At 35.3% G+C, this 17,003-nt stretch overlaps 1 protein-coding gene across 1 annotated transcript; it reads right to left on the minus strand.

Annotated features, from left to right (window-relative positions):
- Positions 1-4,030: 4,030 nt before the first annotated feature.
- LOC142335390 (protein Hikeshi-like) lies at positions 4,031-12,138 on the minus strand. The gene is made up of 3 exons (XM_075383855.1): positions 11,742-12,138; positions 5,302-5,441; positions 4,031-5,084 (listed from the first exon to the last, which is right to left on the minus strand). Exons 1-3 carry the CDS (start codon positions 11,962-11,964, stop codon positions 4,821-4,823), a joined length of 627 nt encoding a protein of 208 aa, XP_075239970.1. The 5' UTR covers positions 11,965-12,138; the 3' UTR covers positions 4,031-4,820.
- Positions 12,139-17,003: the final 4,865 nt, after the last annotated feature.

Raw genomic sequence — 17,003 nt, forward strand, 5'->3', positions numbered from 1 at the left:
TATCCACATTACAACAAGATGTGAAGACAAGCTCTACGAGCACTGTCTAAACAGGGACAGAAAGCATCCTCAACGCAAATTAGCATCCAAATCTTCCAGAACCAGACTCAAATTGCGCAGAGAACAAAATTTCAGAGTAGACTGGAGAAGCACGGCAAAGAAAAGGATGGCGCCCGTACAGTTAAGACAAAACGTATCAGAGGATATCAACTTGACCAGAGAAGACAACAGGCTTCACAGATACCGAGAAAAAGTCAGCAAGGACTTCTGGCAGTACACCGGATCACGGGGAGGATACCCATTGCTCGTAAACTCCTATCAATCCCGAGAATCTGAAGTCAAGTTTCAACAGCTGAGAGTAAACCGTGCAACCTGGCTACAGCACACGAAACATAAGTTCTGAAGAGCGGACTCACCGATCTGATGAGGACACGAACCACTTCCTGTTTCAGTGTCCGAAATGGGCCTCAGAAAGACAACAGACCTTTGGGGGTAGACAGACACCAGACATCCTCCAATCAAACTCTGATGACGTCGTAAAATTTCTCTCACTCGTGGAGCCTTTCTGTTCCCCTCATGAGTGAAGACAACAACAACAACAACAACAACAAAAACACTAGTCCAAAGACCATCAGTAACTCTTAGACGTGTATTCCCACGATTGTCAAGTGCTCCCGAGGGTCAATGAAACAACTTCATTGAAAGAAACTCACTCAGAATAAAAACTTGTGCTATATTTTATTTGTGTTTACTTGTTCATCTCAATTGTTGATTTTTTGTTGCCCGAAGTTTTGAGGAACCAAGTTCCCCTATACTTTTACCTCGCCAAACCCTTTCAATTTTGTAACTCAGAACTTTATCTCCTGATTGCTTTTCATTTTAATGAAGAAGTCAGAAGTGATTGACCTCCACCTCCAATAAAATTTATAGTGAGGGAAATCGAATTTATGACCAGCTCTTGTGTGCCCAAGGCGCCAATTGTAATGAAAACATAGAGCTTGATTTACAACCATGAGTGCGACTCTCAGATATTGAAATATTGTTGCAAATCGTTTTGGTATGCAAAACGTAGACCAAGAGCTTGAAGACCGAAGAAACAAGAACTTGTGTGAGTCTGCACATTTGACGGAGTCTGTGCAAGTATTTGAGTCAGTGTGTGTATCTGTATGTGAGCTTGAGTATGTATTTGTGTGTGTGAGTGTGGGTGGATGCCATTATGAACTTAGTGTTTGCTTGTATGTTTGCGCAAGTGTGTCAGTCAGCTCGTGTGCCTGTAATTGTATGTGTGTCTATGTATGTAAGTGTGTGTATTTACATCAACTCTGGGTTTGGTGATCTGCTTGAAAAAACTGTTGTCTAGTAGACGACAGAACCTGAACAGTTCTGGAATGGGTTACAAAGTTGACAACTATCAGTTCACAAGATTTATGAACGAACAGACACCTATGCTCTCAGCTCGTGTAAAACTGAACGAAAGCTTTAATGACAAAAAGAGTTGTGGGGATCAGAGTGCTTATCTTTGCAGCTAATTTCAACGGAAAGGCTTGTCGAACAATGAAAAAAATGGAGATAACTCTTGAAAAATCTGCACTCAATTAAAAAAACAGAAATCTGAAAGCAGTGCAGCAGTTGAATCTAACTAAATTAGCAGATACAGAGTTCTCAGAAGCATACTCACTGCTGCAAAGACGACAAAATACGCGTAAAAAATTGGTTGCAGTACCAAAGAATATCGATTAAGCAATTCCAGATCAGTCAGCCTTCTGGGTCTACCCTCGAACGAAGAACTTGTTCTGCGTTTAAATCACTAGATGCATTGAGATAGCGTTCGTTTTGATTACTAGTACTGTAACCATTGGCAAACTTTATTTTCTTATGTACAAAAATGCTAAGTGCGTCATAGTCAGTGCTGTCCTTGTTTTGCCAGGTGTCAATTGTTAGAAAACTCTCTTTCATTAGTTCTTATCAAAAAAATTCCATTCAAATGTTCCATTTTACAACTTCTCCAAGCTGTGAATTTGTCTGCTTGAGTTCTCCCAACAGCAGTAAATAAATCTTATTTTTGTGCCCTGAAAACATAATCTCCCCTGCTTTTCCTTTTTCACCTTTCAAATACCTATTGATGGCAAAGAAATTCTTTGAGTTGGTTCTCGCGTTTGATAAAACTTTATTATCTTCTAAACTTGATTTTGCTGTACTTTTTCTGTTCTCTAGATTCTAGTCTTGTACGTTATTTTGATACAAACGCTTTTTTAAAGCTCAATTTTAAATTTTGTTGTCTATCCAGTTTTTTTATGTTAATTGCGCTTCAGTTTTCTTACATTGTTAAATAGTAGTTTTGTATTTCGTCAGTTAAGATTTCAAGCCAAATCACAATTCATATACTCTATCTGTGACCAAACAGACTTCAGCTTGAGAAATTATTTTTCCAAGAGTTGATTGTTTTGAGGTGCTGACCAATTTCTACCAAAAAGTCAGAAAACGTCTCTGATATTGCAGTGATATGTCTCAAATCGATTTGAACAGTGCAGTGCTCAGTGGTTGCAGATTTTAACATTTGTAATTTAATTTTTGAGGAACTGTACAAATATCCTGATTTTGGATTTGACAGTCTCCATAGTGTAACCATATCACGACATACATCCCGCGGTAAGCAATACGAACTACAAATGTAATTTAAAATTCGAGATTTTAGTGGTTAATTGAACTTGAAACGCTGTGGAAAATTCGGCTATACGTCGGTCTCTCTTTTGTTGCTAAATTTTTGCACTATTCGTTATTGTACTCCATCAATCAGGATGCAGTATGTATCACAGCTGTTTTTAAACCATGTTGCAGTAAAGCATAAGGACAAAGTAATGCATCCTGCTGTTTTAAAACTCTAAGTTATCTAAATTTGTGTTATTGGTCTGAAATTTAACAGGATAACAGCATTTTACATTTTAGGATTTTGACGTTGCTGGGAACTTTTCCGTTGAGGTTCTCCGCATTAGAAGAATTAAAGTCAAAAAGCATAGAAAATCGTTTCAATTTAACGTAAGAAACATCTATCATAGCATCAGCCCAAACTAACAATCTTCAATAGTTGTATATATCGCAAAGCTGGATGTCAGCCAACGCATAAAAGGATTTTACGAGCAGCCAGCTGCAGGACACCATTGTCGACCAATATTAGACTTTAGGTTTCCTGATTATTTTATAAGTCACAAATCTTTTGAGCTGCAGATATTGCAGTAAGAATGACCCACATTCAAATTTTTCGAAAAATAAATAAACCAAATGAATGAGTATTCAGCGACCTGGCTTCTGCAAATATAAAAAAATATAAAGCTGCAAAACCGGACTAGTACTCCTACTTAAGAGCATTAGCAACCCCCGTACTTAAGGGAGATTGCTATGCCTACAGCATCAAAGTATCAAACGAAAAATTATTTTGAGTTGAAGGCATCGTGGATAAGTAAGCTCAAAGTTGCTCAGTACTTCTGTTATCTTTGCGGTGAAACGTTCTGTCCATTTTCCCTAGTATAATCCTCGACAATATGATTCATTTTTTTTCTTTCGGCCATTATCGCGAATGATTGGGGTTCTGCATTTCATTTAGGTCACTGACATAGTTGACCGTTTGAACTGACAGGTTTCATTTTGGGAATTTTTTAATGACGTTATCATACACAGTTCCTTCTGCTTTGCTGTGTATCTGGGCCAAATATTTAGCGAGGTTCTCGATGCATATATTGTAATTGTTCAGAGTACTCAGTTCTTTTGGCTCAGAGCATTCTAATTTTTTATCATAAAAACACTAAATTGCAGGTCATTGAAATTGGATATCCATTTCATACCGGCCCTGAACTTTTTATAGTCCTTTCGTTCAATTTCATATTGAGATAATTTTCACAAGATTTCACGGTATTTCTCAAAACATTTCGATTGTTCCTCGAGTCAATTTCTCCTTTTTTGAGTAGCCACATAGCGAGTCAGTCGATATGTAACGAACTCTGTATATATGAGCGTAGTCTGGCCGGATTCTAAACAATTAAACAAAATTGAATTCGGAATCTGATATCATATGAACGATAAATATTTGATAAATTATTTAGTTAAATGTAATTACATACATAAAGGCTGTCATCTGAAACAACCAATGTCAGACAAATTGCTCTCGAAGTAGTCTAGGGACTGAACTGTATTGCAGCCTGTTTCACTCCGGGGGGGGGGGGGGCTTAACTTAAATTGTAAGATATTCAGGAAATGTAAAAAAAGGCAAGGACGAAAAGTAACTCAAGACGTGAAACTTACGATCATTGCTTCATACTAAGTTCGAGAGCAACGAATTAGCATTGAACGCTGACGGTGTAATTGTGGATTGGGGACGGCAGGGACAACAATGTCGCAAAACTTAATTTCTTCTGAGCCGTGGAAGTTAGCTCCGATAACCACGGAACTAAGAGAATTCCTGTTTTTTCGCCGTTTTCCCAGAAATTACAAAATCTCCGATCACGGATAATAGTTAATTCAAATGCTAATAACAAAATTCAATCTCACATACTCGGACCTTAAATATGTATCGTTGAAAACGAAGACAAGGCGAATAATATCAGCAAAAATTGAGTAACGCTTACATTTTCGGTTCAATCTATCAGTAGAAATTCAATAACTAAAAAACAGTGAAAAAGACTCCACTATTTGCAACTTCACATTCAAAAATTTGATATTAATAATAGCTCGGCTATAACATGGCGTCCAGTCTACTGATCAATTTTAAATGAAGTTTAAGCATGATATAGTTAAGCGAAGGTTTCATAAGGCATTGACTTGGTTTTCTATTTCTTCCAGAAATTTGGATTCTGCTGCAACTTTCTCTCGAAATTGGTGACCCACTTTACAAACGATGACATAGGAATGAATGACTCGTTAGGGTTGGGCGTCATTTGTGCTTGTGTTACGGCAAAAGACATCACATAATTCTGTAGGTTTTCTAAAGTAGCTCTGCAGAACTGTGAGAAAGAGTCCAATGTGGATACTGAAGAGTTCACATCCGCGCTTCGTTGATTAATCTCATTTTGTGGCTCAATCGACACTCCGACCTGCACAAATGGAAAAATGGTCTGATAAATAAGAATCAGATTAACCACACTCATTTAAGTGCCAAATTCTCAACAAGAAACAAATCCGTCTTAACTTCTTCCCAGAAATCAGAACCACTCAGATAGGAAGGCAAAGCGATGAAAATGTTAAATCATAAAATCATATGAATATCATTAAAAGAGGGATAATTTTGTGATTATGGTTCTTTGGTTGTACCTGCATATTGGCAGTGGCAATAGACTGCTGTTGAGTGCCAAATTGAGCCGCGGATGCATTGGAAGCTGTAGAGCTATTGCTTTCAGAAGAAGGCAACACTATTTTGAAGATAGCACTGGGCTTGTTGTTCTGCACATGACCTCAGGTAGTCACCATTCAGTACAGATTAAAGTTAAAGTTCTGATGTTTTAAAATGCAAAAGTCATTCGATTGACTGCGTAAGTCACGTATGATCAAAATTTAATCAGGCAATTTGCCCGATAATATTTGCTAGAATGAGAAATGACGTTACTCGTACAAACGCCTTTTGGAGAGAAAAGTCAATCAGACCGTTTGAATTGTTCAGCTTTGCTGTGTATAAATAAGATATCATAGCCAGAAGAATTCCGGAGACTCTAAGAAAAAATTGACCATCCTCACTGACCTATGCACATTCTACAAAATGACAATAAGCAATTTGAAACAACAAGAGGACAAATAACATAAGAAAACTATGTGACAAAAATTGGCATAATATCTGATCAAACTTCCTAATAACTATTGGCCAAAAATCTGTAATACAGGTAGTCTCCAACAAAACCTGACATAAAACCTCAATAAAAATATTAACAAATAGAGAATAAGAAGAGACAGGGAAGAAGATGATCATGGACAAAACAGAAAAATAATATTTTCCATAAAATTCTCTAACAACATTCTCTAAAAAGATCTTAAATAAAACTTCCAAACATTATTCTGAGAAAACTTAAGGTATATCAGTAACCAACCCAATAAACGGCGGATAAATAATAAACGATAAATAAAAATGGCAAAGAACAAAAATACCTGAAAAAATTAGAAATAACCATAATTCATGAAAGTGAAAAGAACTCGGTTTAGCTTACAAGTTTCTTGCCAACCATTATTCACAGTAATAGTTTGATAATGTCTTCTACACAATATATCGCTAGTCCAATACTCCGCTGAGAAACAACGCAATGAGCAAAAATATGAAAAAAGTCAGAATTAATTTCACCGAAAGCGACATGTCTAGTCTTAAAGTGTAACCTCATAGTAGCAACATCTATAGAATACCGCTTATCCAAGAATTAACAGAGAAAAGTTACAGCGACAGGCGTAAAATTCAAAGAAATAGGAATACATTTTAAGAAAAAGGGTTAAAACCTTGTTCTTATTTACTCAATTTTCTTGAATAGAAAGGATTCGAAACAATTATCAATCAAATTGAAAGAGCGCTTAACCTGCTAGAACAAATAATTTCATTCACAAAACTCCCCATATGCAGCAAAAAAATGATCAAGAATACACAAACTGCTAGAACAGCGTAAAATAAGCCAAAATGGTTTAAAAAAAAGCTGAAAACTGAAACTCAAGGTGTAATATTAGCTACAGATAGTCAAAAAAGCTTCCAAAAACTTTATTGTTAGTAAAGATTACTGCAATAAAAATACCTTTGACCGAAAAAAGATTTTCAAAACAAATTGCAAAAAAGCCGCACCTGGTCAAAAACTTTCAGTCGCTTAGCGAAAATTATTTCACACATACTTTTCTCACTCTCTCAAAAAACGATATGAACGGGAAACCACTCTGAATTCTCTCTACACTACATTCTCTGATATTTAAATCCTGTTTTAAATACAACCTCAAAAAATTATCAACCGAATTCGATTCGTAACTGTCATAAAAAGCATCAGACGAGGAATAAGAAAACATAGCAAGACTAGTTGTGAATTACAAATCTAACAATGGAATTGATTAATGACATGACCCTATATGCGCAAAAAGAACAAAAACTACAAGTTAAAATATTCTTTGACACTATAAAATGTGACACTACGCATTCTTAGAACAAATACAAAATAGAACAACCTTATAATAAACATAAATCAACTAATGTTGGAAAAATTGCTCTCGCATTACAGGCGGCGCAAATTAATTCAGGGGCTGTCCTCGATACAATTTTCTTTATGGGTGCGGAAACATTAGCCGAGGGTTGAATTCGAACCCCGACCTCCTGAAACTTCAATGAAGGTATTAACAACTGCGCTATCAGTGGCCTCAAAATCGGCTCTCTAACATCGCTTTTGTTTGAACAATAAACTTTATTTCAGTTAGCAATTGAAACCACTAAAAATAAAGAAGTGCGTGAAAAATTCACTTGAGAAGTCCAAGATTATTCTAGAGGAAAAATGCAAAACGGTTGAGCAAAAAATTTGCATAAAAAAGACACGTTTACAAAAAATACTTCTCATTCGAGTGCAATTAAATAGACAGTCAAAGCAGAAAAGGCAAAAGATTTGGAAAAAATCATAATTTTTGATCGTCACCAGTGTCAAAGTAAAATAACGACATAACTGCATGCCAGAAATCTCAACCACACCATAGAAAATGACTAAAGAAAATGGAAGCTATCTTTTTAGCAGTTCTAATGGCAGAAAAAGATACATAACTACAAATAAAAGTAAGACTCATAAATGCACTTAATCAATTCGAAAGCAAACGGTATTTCATGAAAACGGTAGCTAAACGTTGAAACAAAAAATCGACCAGATCTACGCCTTACAAGAAGCAAGACGAGAACTGTTAGTTTTGAGACAAAGCTGAATAACCACAACAAAACATGAAAGACCAAAAAATAACTTTTAATTTTTCAAAAGTCAACAAAAAACAACTATTGCAATGAACACAAGCAACTAATCAGATTCATTTACTCCTCATTTCCAATCTACGGAACCAATCGTCAATAAAACAAAAACTAAGTAACCCTTACATCTAATTCTATCAGTAAAAAATCTACTACTAAAAAAATAGAGCTTGCTTTCAGCTTGCCTTCTTGCTTTCAGAAGAAGGCAAGACTGTTTTGAAGATAGCACTGTTATTCTGCACATGACCTCAGAACTTCATTAACTCATCATCAACAACTCAAAATCAACAAAATTGCAAGAGACTGTAAATAGAGAAAAGAATGAAATTGAGCACATTTTCGAATTTTTCATAGTTCTGCAAAGCGATGATTTTTTAATTATCCTTAGTTTCTTCAACAGTGTGAAAAATTTTTATTATAGACAGCAATTTACCGAAAAAGAGGCGCTCCATTCCTTTATTGAGATTGAAATCAGCATAGAGAAAAAGAAAAGATAATCTGAAAATCTGTTATTTTACGAGTAATTTCTAATAAGAAAGTAGGAAACGGAAAATGAAGGAAAAACTGTTAAAGCTTAGATGTTCCAGATAAATATTATCGGACAGCTATAATTTCAGGCTCTGCACAATCTATCTATCTCTACAACCAAATTTTCTGAGCGGTAAAAGTCATAGAAGAAAAATTAAGCAGCCAAAGGGTCACAGTAATATTCTATTGAACAGAACAAAAAAATTAAATGAACTCAAAAACTTTACTACCGGAAAAAACTGAAACCTCAAAAAAACCTCAATGAAATTTCATTTAATATATAACTTCAAAAACAAATCGTGCAAACTCTGCCTGCAGGTTGCAAGAAGAGCTGGTAAATAGACTTGTGTGCCGCATAATAGATAGAAACGGATAGATTTAAGTTGATAAAGTTATCCAGGACGAACTGAAAACTATGTAAAAAGCATTAAGCGATAAATTAATGACTTGTAAAAATTCCTTCCATAGAAGACTCTTTATTAGGGAACTATATTGCACACATCAATTCCTTTGACGCAACACTATTTTGAAATGAACTTAAATTCTAAAGTGCATAAGTCAATCTATTGACAGAGGTTAAGTCATGATCAAAATCTAATCAAGCATACTACCCAAAAACACTTGCTAGAACGAGAAAAGGCGTCACGCGTGCAAACGCCGTTTTGTGAGAGCAAGAGGTCATTCAGAACATTGACTTTTTCAGCTTTACTGTGTTTAAAACGAAAATAGCGTCCGAAGACGAACAGAACAAGTCCTGAATTACAAATCAAAAAATGAATTAACTAATGACCTGACCATGAACCTGGCAGTCAACATAGCACATGACCCTAAATGCGCAAAAAGAACACTATAAACACAATACTTTTTTTCACAAGACGTAGTGTTTTAAGAATCGCCAAAAAACAACACGTCAAGAAATTTTGACACGACGAATCGTTAGAACAATTTCAAAATACAACCTTGTGATACTTAAAGTCAGACAAACTACAAACGAAGAGGCAAAAAACAAGAAATTGGCAAAGATCAGAAAATTTTGAACGTAACTGGATTCGAAGTAAGACAACTACATAACTGCATCGAAAAGCCTTAACCACAGCATACAAAAATAACCTTAGCAGTTATAATGAGCGAAAAAGGAATAAACGAACAACAAATAAAAGTAAGACTCATAAATTGACTCCGAAAATAAACGGTATCTCAGTCAATGAAAAATTTGCTACAACAAAATGCTAGATTAAAAAACCGACTCATATTTGTTTTAAAGAAGTCTCAAAACGATTGAAATGAATTCAGAAATCTTCTCATATCAATTTACTCCTCATTTCCAACCAACCAAACCACTCGTCAATAATACTTCAAAAACACGACAAATTTTCTCGAAAACTTGCTAATACTTTTTGGGAACAAGTGGTGTAGAAGTTACAAAAATAAGGCAAAAAAAATTACAAAAACTCGCAAAACTCAAAAATGACTAAAAATTTTGGCGACTGAGTATTGTCGAGGTCATGAAAACCACTAGCTATAAACTCGAACAATTAGTTAGGTTCATTACCGTCACATTGGCAATCAACGAGATCTGACCAATTTCTGAGTCCATAGGAAAGGTACCTTTTAAAATGTCACACCAAGGAGACCTGTCATTAATAATAGTTGGGGATCAGACAGCAGAAATAACAAGCGGCAAAAATCAATTAGAACATGTATCACATCAATAGCACTCAAGAGACGAACCACCGAAGACAGAAACCACTTTAACTGACAGTACTTAGTAAAACTAAACAAAAAAACAGCTGGCACTTAGATAAAAAATCCTCTAAAAACTCACCAAGTCACAAAAAACGTATGACACAATCCAACTAATTTCAGTGATGAACTAGCAATCAAAATACAATTTGACAGAAGAAAAAAGAAATACTAGAAAACTAGGAAAGAATAGCGACGACTATTGAGATCTAAAAACAGTTTTTCTAAATCGACCGAAATTGTCGAGCTCATTTTTAAATAGACTAACCGTCAAACAAAACTAATAAACGAAGAGAACACTCTCATCATCAGAATGCGAATACTTTCAGTCTCATCATGAGAACAGTAACCAAAAATTTCCAGAAATAATCAATAACAGAGCTCGGAGATTGTCAGAAAATAGCCGCGATAGCCTCGCAGATCTGCTGTTTCAAGAAGATCTGCAGTAAAAGAAACAGACACAAAATGAACAAAAAACTTGTTCCATATAGTGAAAAATGACGTCAGGCACGCAATTCAATTGAAAATGCAAGATCCAATGAACACAAAGCAGAAATTGTGACGTCATAAGCTCACAAAAGTCTTGACGAATTAAAAAGAATAGCAGGACAATTCTAGCCACAATTGAAAGAATTTTTATTGGCTAAATAAAGACTATCCCTAGAATGGACAAAAAAGGATTGGAAAAATTATTTAGAAAAAAAATCACTTAGAAAATCCCATCAAACAGTTAGCAAAAATCAAAGTCAAATTGCTGCATGTGGACAAAAAATCACAATCGAGAAAGCTATTTTTTTCAATCATCGTTTGCTCTCTACTTTGATATTGGAGGTAAAAAATTCAAAGCAACCACAATTGAGACAAACGAGGGCAAAATACAAAAAATTGCTATACTTTTTGAAAACAAATGGTCTTGAAACAAAACCTCCAAACAAACCAACAAACTTCTGTTGCTCCAACAAACTTGTTGCTCACTGATATTTTTGATAACTCACGTAATTCTGATCTCATCAATTACCTCTAATCACAAGTAAAAGTAGCCAATCAACGTTTTTCGAACTGCTCGCCAGCAACAGGCAGTGCTCAATTAAATCGTCATATAGTTAAGAGTCAATAAGAGGTTGACAGTAGCAATTATCCACTAAAGAAGGTGCAATAAAATCACCAAGAGGCGTCAAACAATCTCGTTGAAGCTTATGAAATCTTCCATGGGTGCAATTTTCAAATAAACGCAACCAGTTTCAGTTTTATAAATGAACTGCCACAAACTGAGTTCAACAATACGCAAAAACTAATGCAAAGAGTCACTCGAACGAAAGTTTTGCAGTAAAAAACACACGACTACAATAATCGCTTCAAACCTTGTTCGAGAACAGTTAAAAATTTCTGATAACTAAACCAATAAATTTTGGGGAAGCTACCGCTTTCACAGACTATTTTAGAATGGACCCGACCAAAATACTCCAAATAATTTGTTCTAAACAAAAGTTCTCAAAATTGATTTTTGCTACTATTTGGTGTCTACCTAGGTACATCCAGTGTGTTTCCGCACTTCCAAGGGCCGAATAACCCAAATAGATAGCAGCTCCCAGTTCCACTCCACCAGGGTTAGGCAGGGGACTTGTGAGAAACATTACAAGGTGCTTCACCTCGCCTGGGGGATAGGGAAGTGTGAATAGACACTGTGTATCCGAGACAGTAGTCACATCAGTTATGAGGGGCTTGCCAGCAACAACACAACCAAACATCGTACTCTAGCGCGCGAAATCAAAGAGCTGCTTTAGCTTATAACGGAGCGATCAAACTAAACACGCCAAGATAATAAAAAGATCCGGATGCTCTGAAAGCCTTTAAGCAAGGAACTCATCAACAGTCTCTGAAACAAACGTTTCGTCCTATATTTCCCTTCCAACTCAAGGGGAATCATTGATTCCGAAAGCACTTCCCCGCATTTGTCTACATATCATTCCCATTTTCGGGGGACTTAGCATTGGATATTAAGGAGTTGATTGCCAAGCCAATCATACCGGACATTGAACAGAAACTTTCTGATTTTATTTCGGGATGAACAAAAACAAAAAGACACTGAATTTGTCTCTGATTAATTAATAACATAGACTTCCCACTGAGAGCAAGTAAGATACCTAAGATACACCAGTATTTAAGATGCCTCAAAAGAACAAGTATTCCCAATAGTCACGGGCTGTCTAACGAAAATATTGTTGCCTTACCATCAAAATAATCAATTTATATCAAAATAAAGGCCGTTGAACCTGACTACGCTACATACTCAGACACTTAAATTACAATCCGAAGTGCAACATTTGAAGCACAAACAAAAATTGAGAGATCCTGAAGATTTCATATATTCAGAAATTTACCTCTTGTCTCCAATTAAAGTTGTTACTGAACGCGTTTTTTTTGCGTTATAAACCGGTTGTTAGGTAATACTATTTTGCATCACGACTTGGTTAGATACCATGGATTGGAGGGCATTATAGCTAAGTTCATAAAATTTGATCTCAAGGGTAGGATTTTCGTATGAAAAAACTGCTGCAATTTCTATTTAATCCATTGAACCAAACACCGGTTTTTATGGATGAATATCTAAGTAGGGTGGAAAAAGTTATACGATTACGTTAAGGAGCAAGGATTCAACTCATAATCCCAAATATATTCGAAAATGAACAATGACCAATTCCAGCTCCGAAATATTGTGAGTACAAAAGACGTTGAAGAATAAGCAGCCAAAAGCATGATAGAAAAAAATGAGTTACCAAAGAATATTTGGAAAAATCCGTTCCGAAATAACATTTCAAACTATCATGAGGCACATGCAAATAAGCCCCCGAAAAAGTTGCTATTACTAAAACTGTCAAAACAAAGAGCCAAAAACAGAGCGTTTATCAGAAGTCCGGTTCAGGATGTTTACTTTATTGGTCTATTGAAAGGAATGATTGACTATAACGAATAAAATTCGGACTTTATTAAGGAGTCCTTTATATATGATTTGAGTCAACGAATTGGAAGCAGTTGTCATGCAGCGCTGAAAGGCCTTTGTGACAAAAAAACTCCATCTTGTTGAATCAAACTTATTTCTCCATTTGCACTCTTTGATGAATAGAACTTATTATAGTAGGGCTTTAAAATATTGTTTTTAAAAATACAATCAAAAAGATGCTATCATGACCAGTTAGAGGCGTTTATAGATATTTTGATGTAGAAAAGGCCGCAATCTGTTTGTCAGACCTGGCTGAGCAACAGTTTTTCAATGTATAGGCTGAAAAATTATCATGAGATAATATGTACAAGTAGAAACGAGGCGGATGTTGTGCAATTCATAGTCACAACGATCTAAAACTCAAAATACTAGAGCTCGATACACATATCGAGATCTTTGATGTTGATATAGTGAACAACGAAAAACTCAAGACTATCTGTAGTCTATCAACCACCAGTGATGAATTACATACTTTTTCAAGATAAAATTGAGCAAAAATTGAAAGCCTGATGTCAAAAAACCCAAAGGCTTCAATATGCGTGGCGTTGATTTAACATTAACATTAACTTATCCAACAAGAACGTTTAGGCAGAAAACATTCAATTTTTTGCAATCTTTTGGGTTCAATGTTCAAAGTACAGATCCAACTCGAATAACAGCAACTTTTTCCACAGTATGGATCACGTTTTCTCAAGCAATGGATCCGAAGTTCAAATCATAAAAACTTACCTTCCTGATCCCTATCTACTAATAAACACCAACTAAAAACCATTGAAAACCAGCTTTATAGCAGAAAAATAAAAAAACTATCATTTTCAAAAATCTGTTTCGTCTATCTGTTTCGACAAAAGCTTTGCAGCTAGGGACCCGAACAAACATTGACCTGCTTTTCTCCAATAACTAGAAAGCGGAATTTGAGAAAAACTGGATTGACCAAAAAGTAAGAACAAAATGAAAGTGAGATACTGCCAGGGTAACCTATCTCAGTTCCCCAAATAAGGAAAATAGAAATCACGCATAGCTGGGAATATTCTAACAAAAACTATTCGAATTGCACAACGACAGTTGTTTTTGCCGAGAAAAGTTCTAAAAATTTTATGCAAGCAGGCATTTTTGTAGGACGGATACATCAACCGACCAAATGATTGACCAAATTTAGTTCAACAAGATTATTTCAACATTCGGTAGAAACCTTTCAGCAAAATTTGTCCACGTTAAATTTGTCAGCAGATCACAGCGAACAAACAAAATAATGGTGATTGAAAACTTTTTACTTCAGGAGGTCATAAACGTCATAAAACTGAAAAATATATACATTACCTTCAGGTTATGATGGCATAACCAATTAAGTGTTAAAACTGTCTCTAGGTTTCTGCCAATCCAACTAAACAAAAATGCAAAAGCTGTCTAGAAAAAGGAGCCTCCACAAAAATTCTCAAAAGAACAAGAGTAATACCAATTCAGACAATCAGGCAATCGCTGAGAACCCAGTAACTACAGACTCATTAGTCTTCTTAGATCTATCAGTGGGTTTCTTCGAGAAGACGCGCTCTAAATGCGTATTTGCAAAAAAAGTAACATTATCTCGCCTCAGCAATTTGGGTCCCGAGCCAAAACATCCTGTATTCAGGCGCAAAAGTTTTGGATAAACTCTGCAAAAGAGAGCAACCTAATATCAGGTAATCTTAAGGAAATGAACCTTTTGTAATATCCAATTTTCTCTTTAGCTTTCAACTAAATCACATATGTTAAAACACTTGCTAATCTAGTTGTCAAGTAGAAAGCCAACTAAATGCATTCTAACTCTTTTAAGCCTTGTTGTGGTGGATTGCTAGTGAGCTGAAATGCTCAAGCAACCTACTAGATTATCCACTTTTAAATTATTGAACATTGGTTTCGTTATTGGTCTCCAAAAAACTAAACCTAAATACCTACTACAATCTGCAAAAGGTGCACTACTTGAGCTTGCCAGAGGCCCAAACGAAAAATTTAAGCGTGCTTCAAAAATGACAACAAAACATCCAGAAGAACTAGCTAGCGACTCGGGGCATCGTAAACTCCGATGACAATGCCACGATGACAATACCAATAGAAGAGCAACGAGAACAAACAAGTTCAAAACGGAGAATGTAAAAAGAGGCTTGAAAGATTACTCAGCAGATTCAATGAATCGTAAACTCAGAGACTACTAAAGGTCCAAAAGGGATGTTCAGCCACGGGCCAATAAATAATTCAGCAAAAAACCAAAATAGCCCATTTTCAAATACAAAAAGCTAATATTGGTCAATTATACACATTATTCGTTCAAAAACCTTTTCAAAGTAAAAAAGCAATTCACTCGACTCATCGCGAATTCGTTAATCACGACGCATTTCTATCTTTCGCTTTTAGGTAAGAATGCCACAAGAACAAACACCATTGGTAAAATCCAAAACGACTCTTCGAGTCGTAAGAACCTGTAGAAAATCAACACTCCTCTTGTAGACGTAAAAACGTCTGATACCAATAATAGTATTAACCTCCAATTTGCTTTCTAACGATAGAAACAAATGCTTAACCATAAAAAAAATCCATAAAACTAATTTCTACATTATCACCCATGAATTTAATTTAATAGCAACGTGGTTTTTCGAATGATCTGAAATCCACAATTGTTAATCAAAACAGAAACCGACTAATGTCTGAATTGCTCTCGAACGACACGCGAGGCAATGTAATTCGGGGGCTTTAGCCTAGGTAAATTTTTCTCTTTGGGTTCAAATCATGGCGTGCAACGTATTTTGCATAAAAAAAAGACCAACACGTTTACAATAATTGCTACATTCTTCGATAGAGGGCAGTTAATAATTATAAACCTTTTTTTCCTATTGCGACCAACAGACAAGTTTACATTTGATTGCTCCAAATTTAATAATAATGATAATAAGCATAATAAGCTAGCTTAAAGTCATTTTCGTATTTTCACAAATTGGTCAACTTCCTTTTAGTATTAAAAACTTAGGCTTTAATTTTGCTAGTTTACTTATGAACTTTTTCCAGCACGAAAATTTGAAAATTTAAAATAAATTTAAAAATTTAAACCAATTTCGACGCAAATTAGTGATACTAACTCACGAGACTGCACAAAAACTGAAAACAATGTTCCCAGCCATAAAAAGCATGAGCTTTTCTCTGAAATCATAAGATCATTTGGCATCAAATTCAAGCAAATCGGATGTGTCAAAAATTGACCTCTGAAAGACCGAAAACATTCTGGTAATTATATATTCTATGTAATTAATATAGAAAAATGGAAAACAGCCTATAACAACTTTCAAAAACACGTCGCCCCATTTAAATCAGAAACAAATTTGATTCCCGAATGACACGATAAGATGAGAGCTAGTTTTGATGTTGTTGAGCGTTCATTATTAAGCAGAAGTAATTTCTCCAAATGTTACCGAAATAGATATTTTGACAACAAATTTCATATCAAAAATTAATTATGCATTTCTCATAATGATTTTAAGTTGGCAAAACCCCCAAAACTTTCTTACAGAACACTATAAGAAACGGAAACAAACTAGCCTTGTTTTGAGTTATTAGAAATTTCGTAGCAGCAATTCAGAGGCTCTTAATTCAAAAAATTTGGGAGAAAAAGCGTTAGAGAATATTTGATGTCTATTTTGCCAAAAAAAAGCAGTTTTGAAAATATTAGCGAAAATTGAGAAAAATATGTGGGCTCACACAATTCAGCAACCCTGCTCCGTGTTCATAGGCAAAACCACTCGCGCTAACTTTCAACAA

The sequence above is a fragment of the Convolutriloba macropyga genome, chromosome 2 (assembly GCF_964194025.1).
Source record: "Convolutriloba macropyga chromosome 2, txConMacr16.3, whole genome shotgun sequence".
In the NCBI taxonomy this organism is placed as follows: Eukaryota; Metazoa; Xenacoelomorpha; order Acoela; family Convolutidae; genus Convolutriloba; species Convolutriloba macropyga.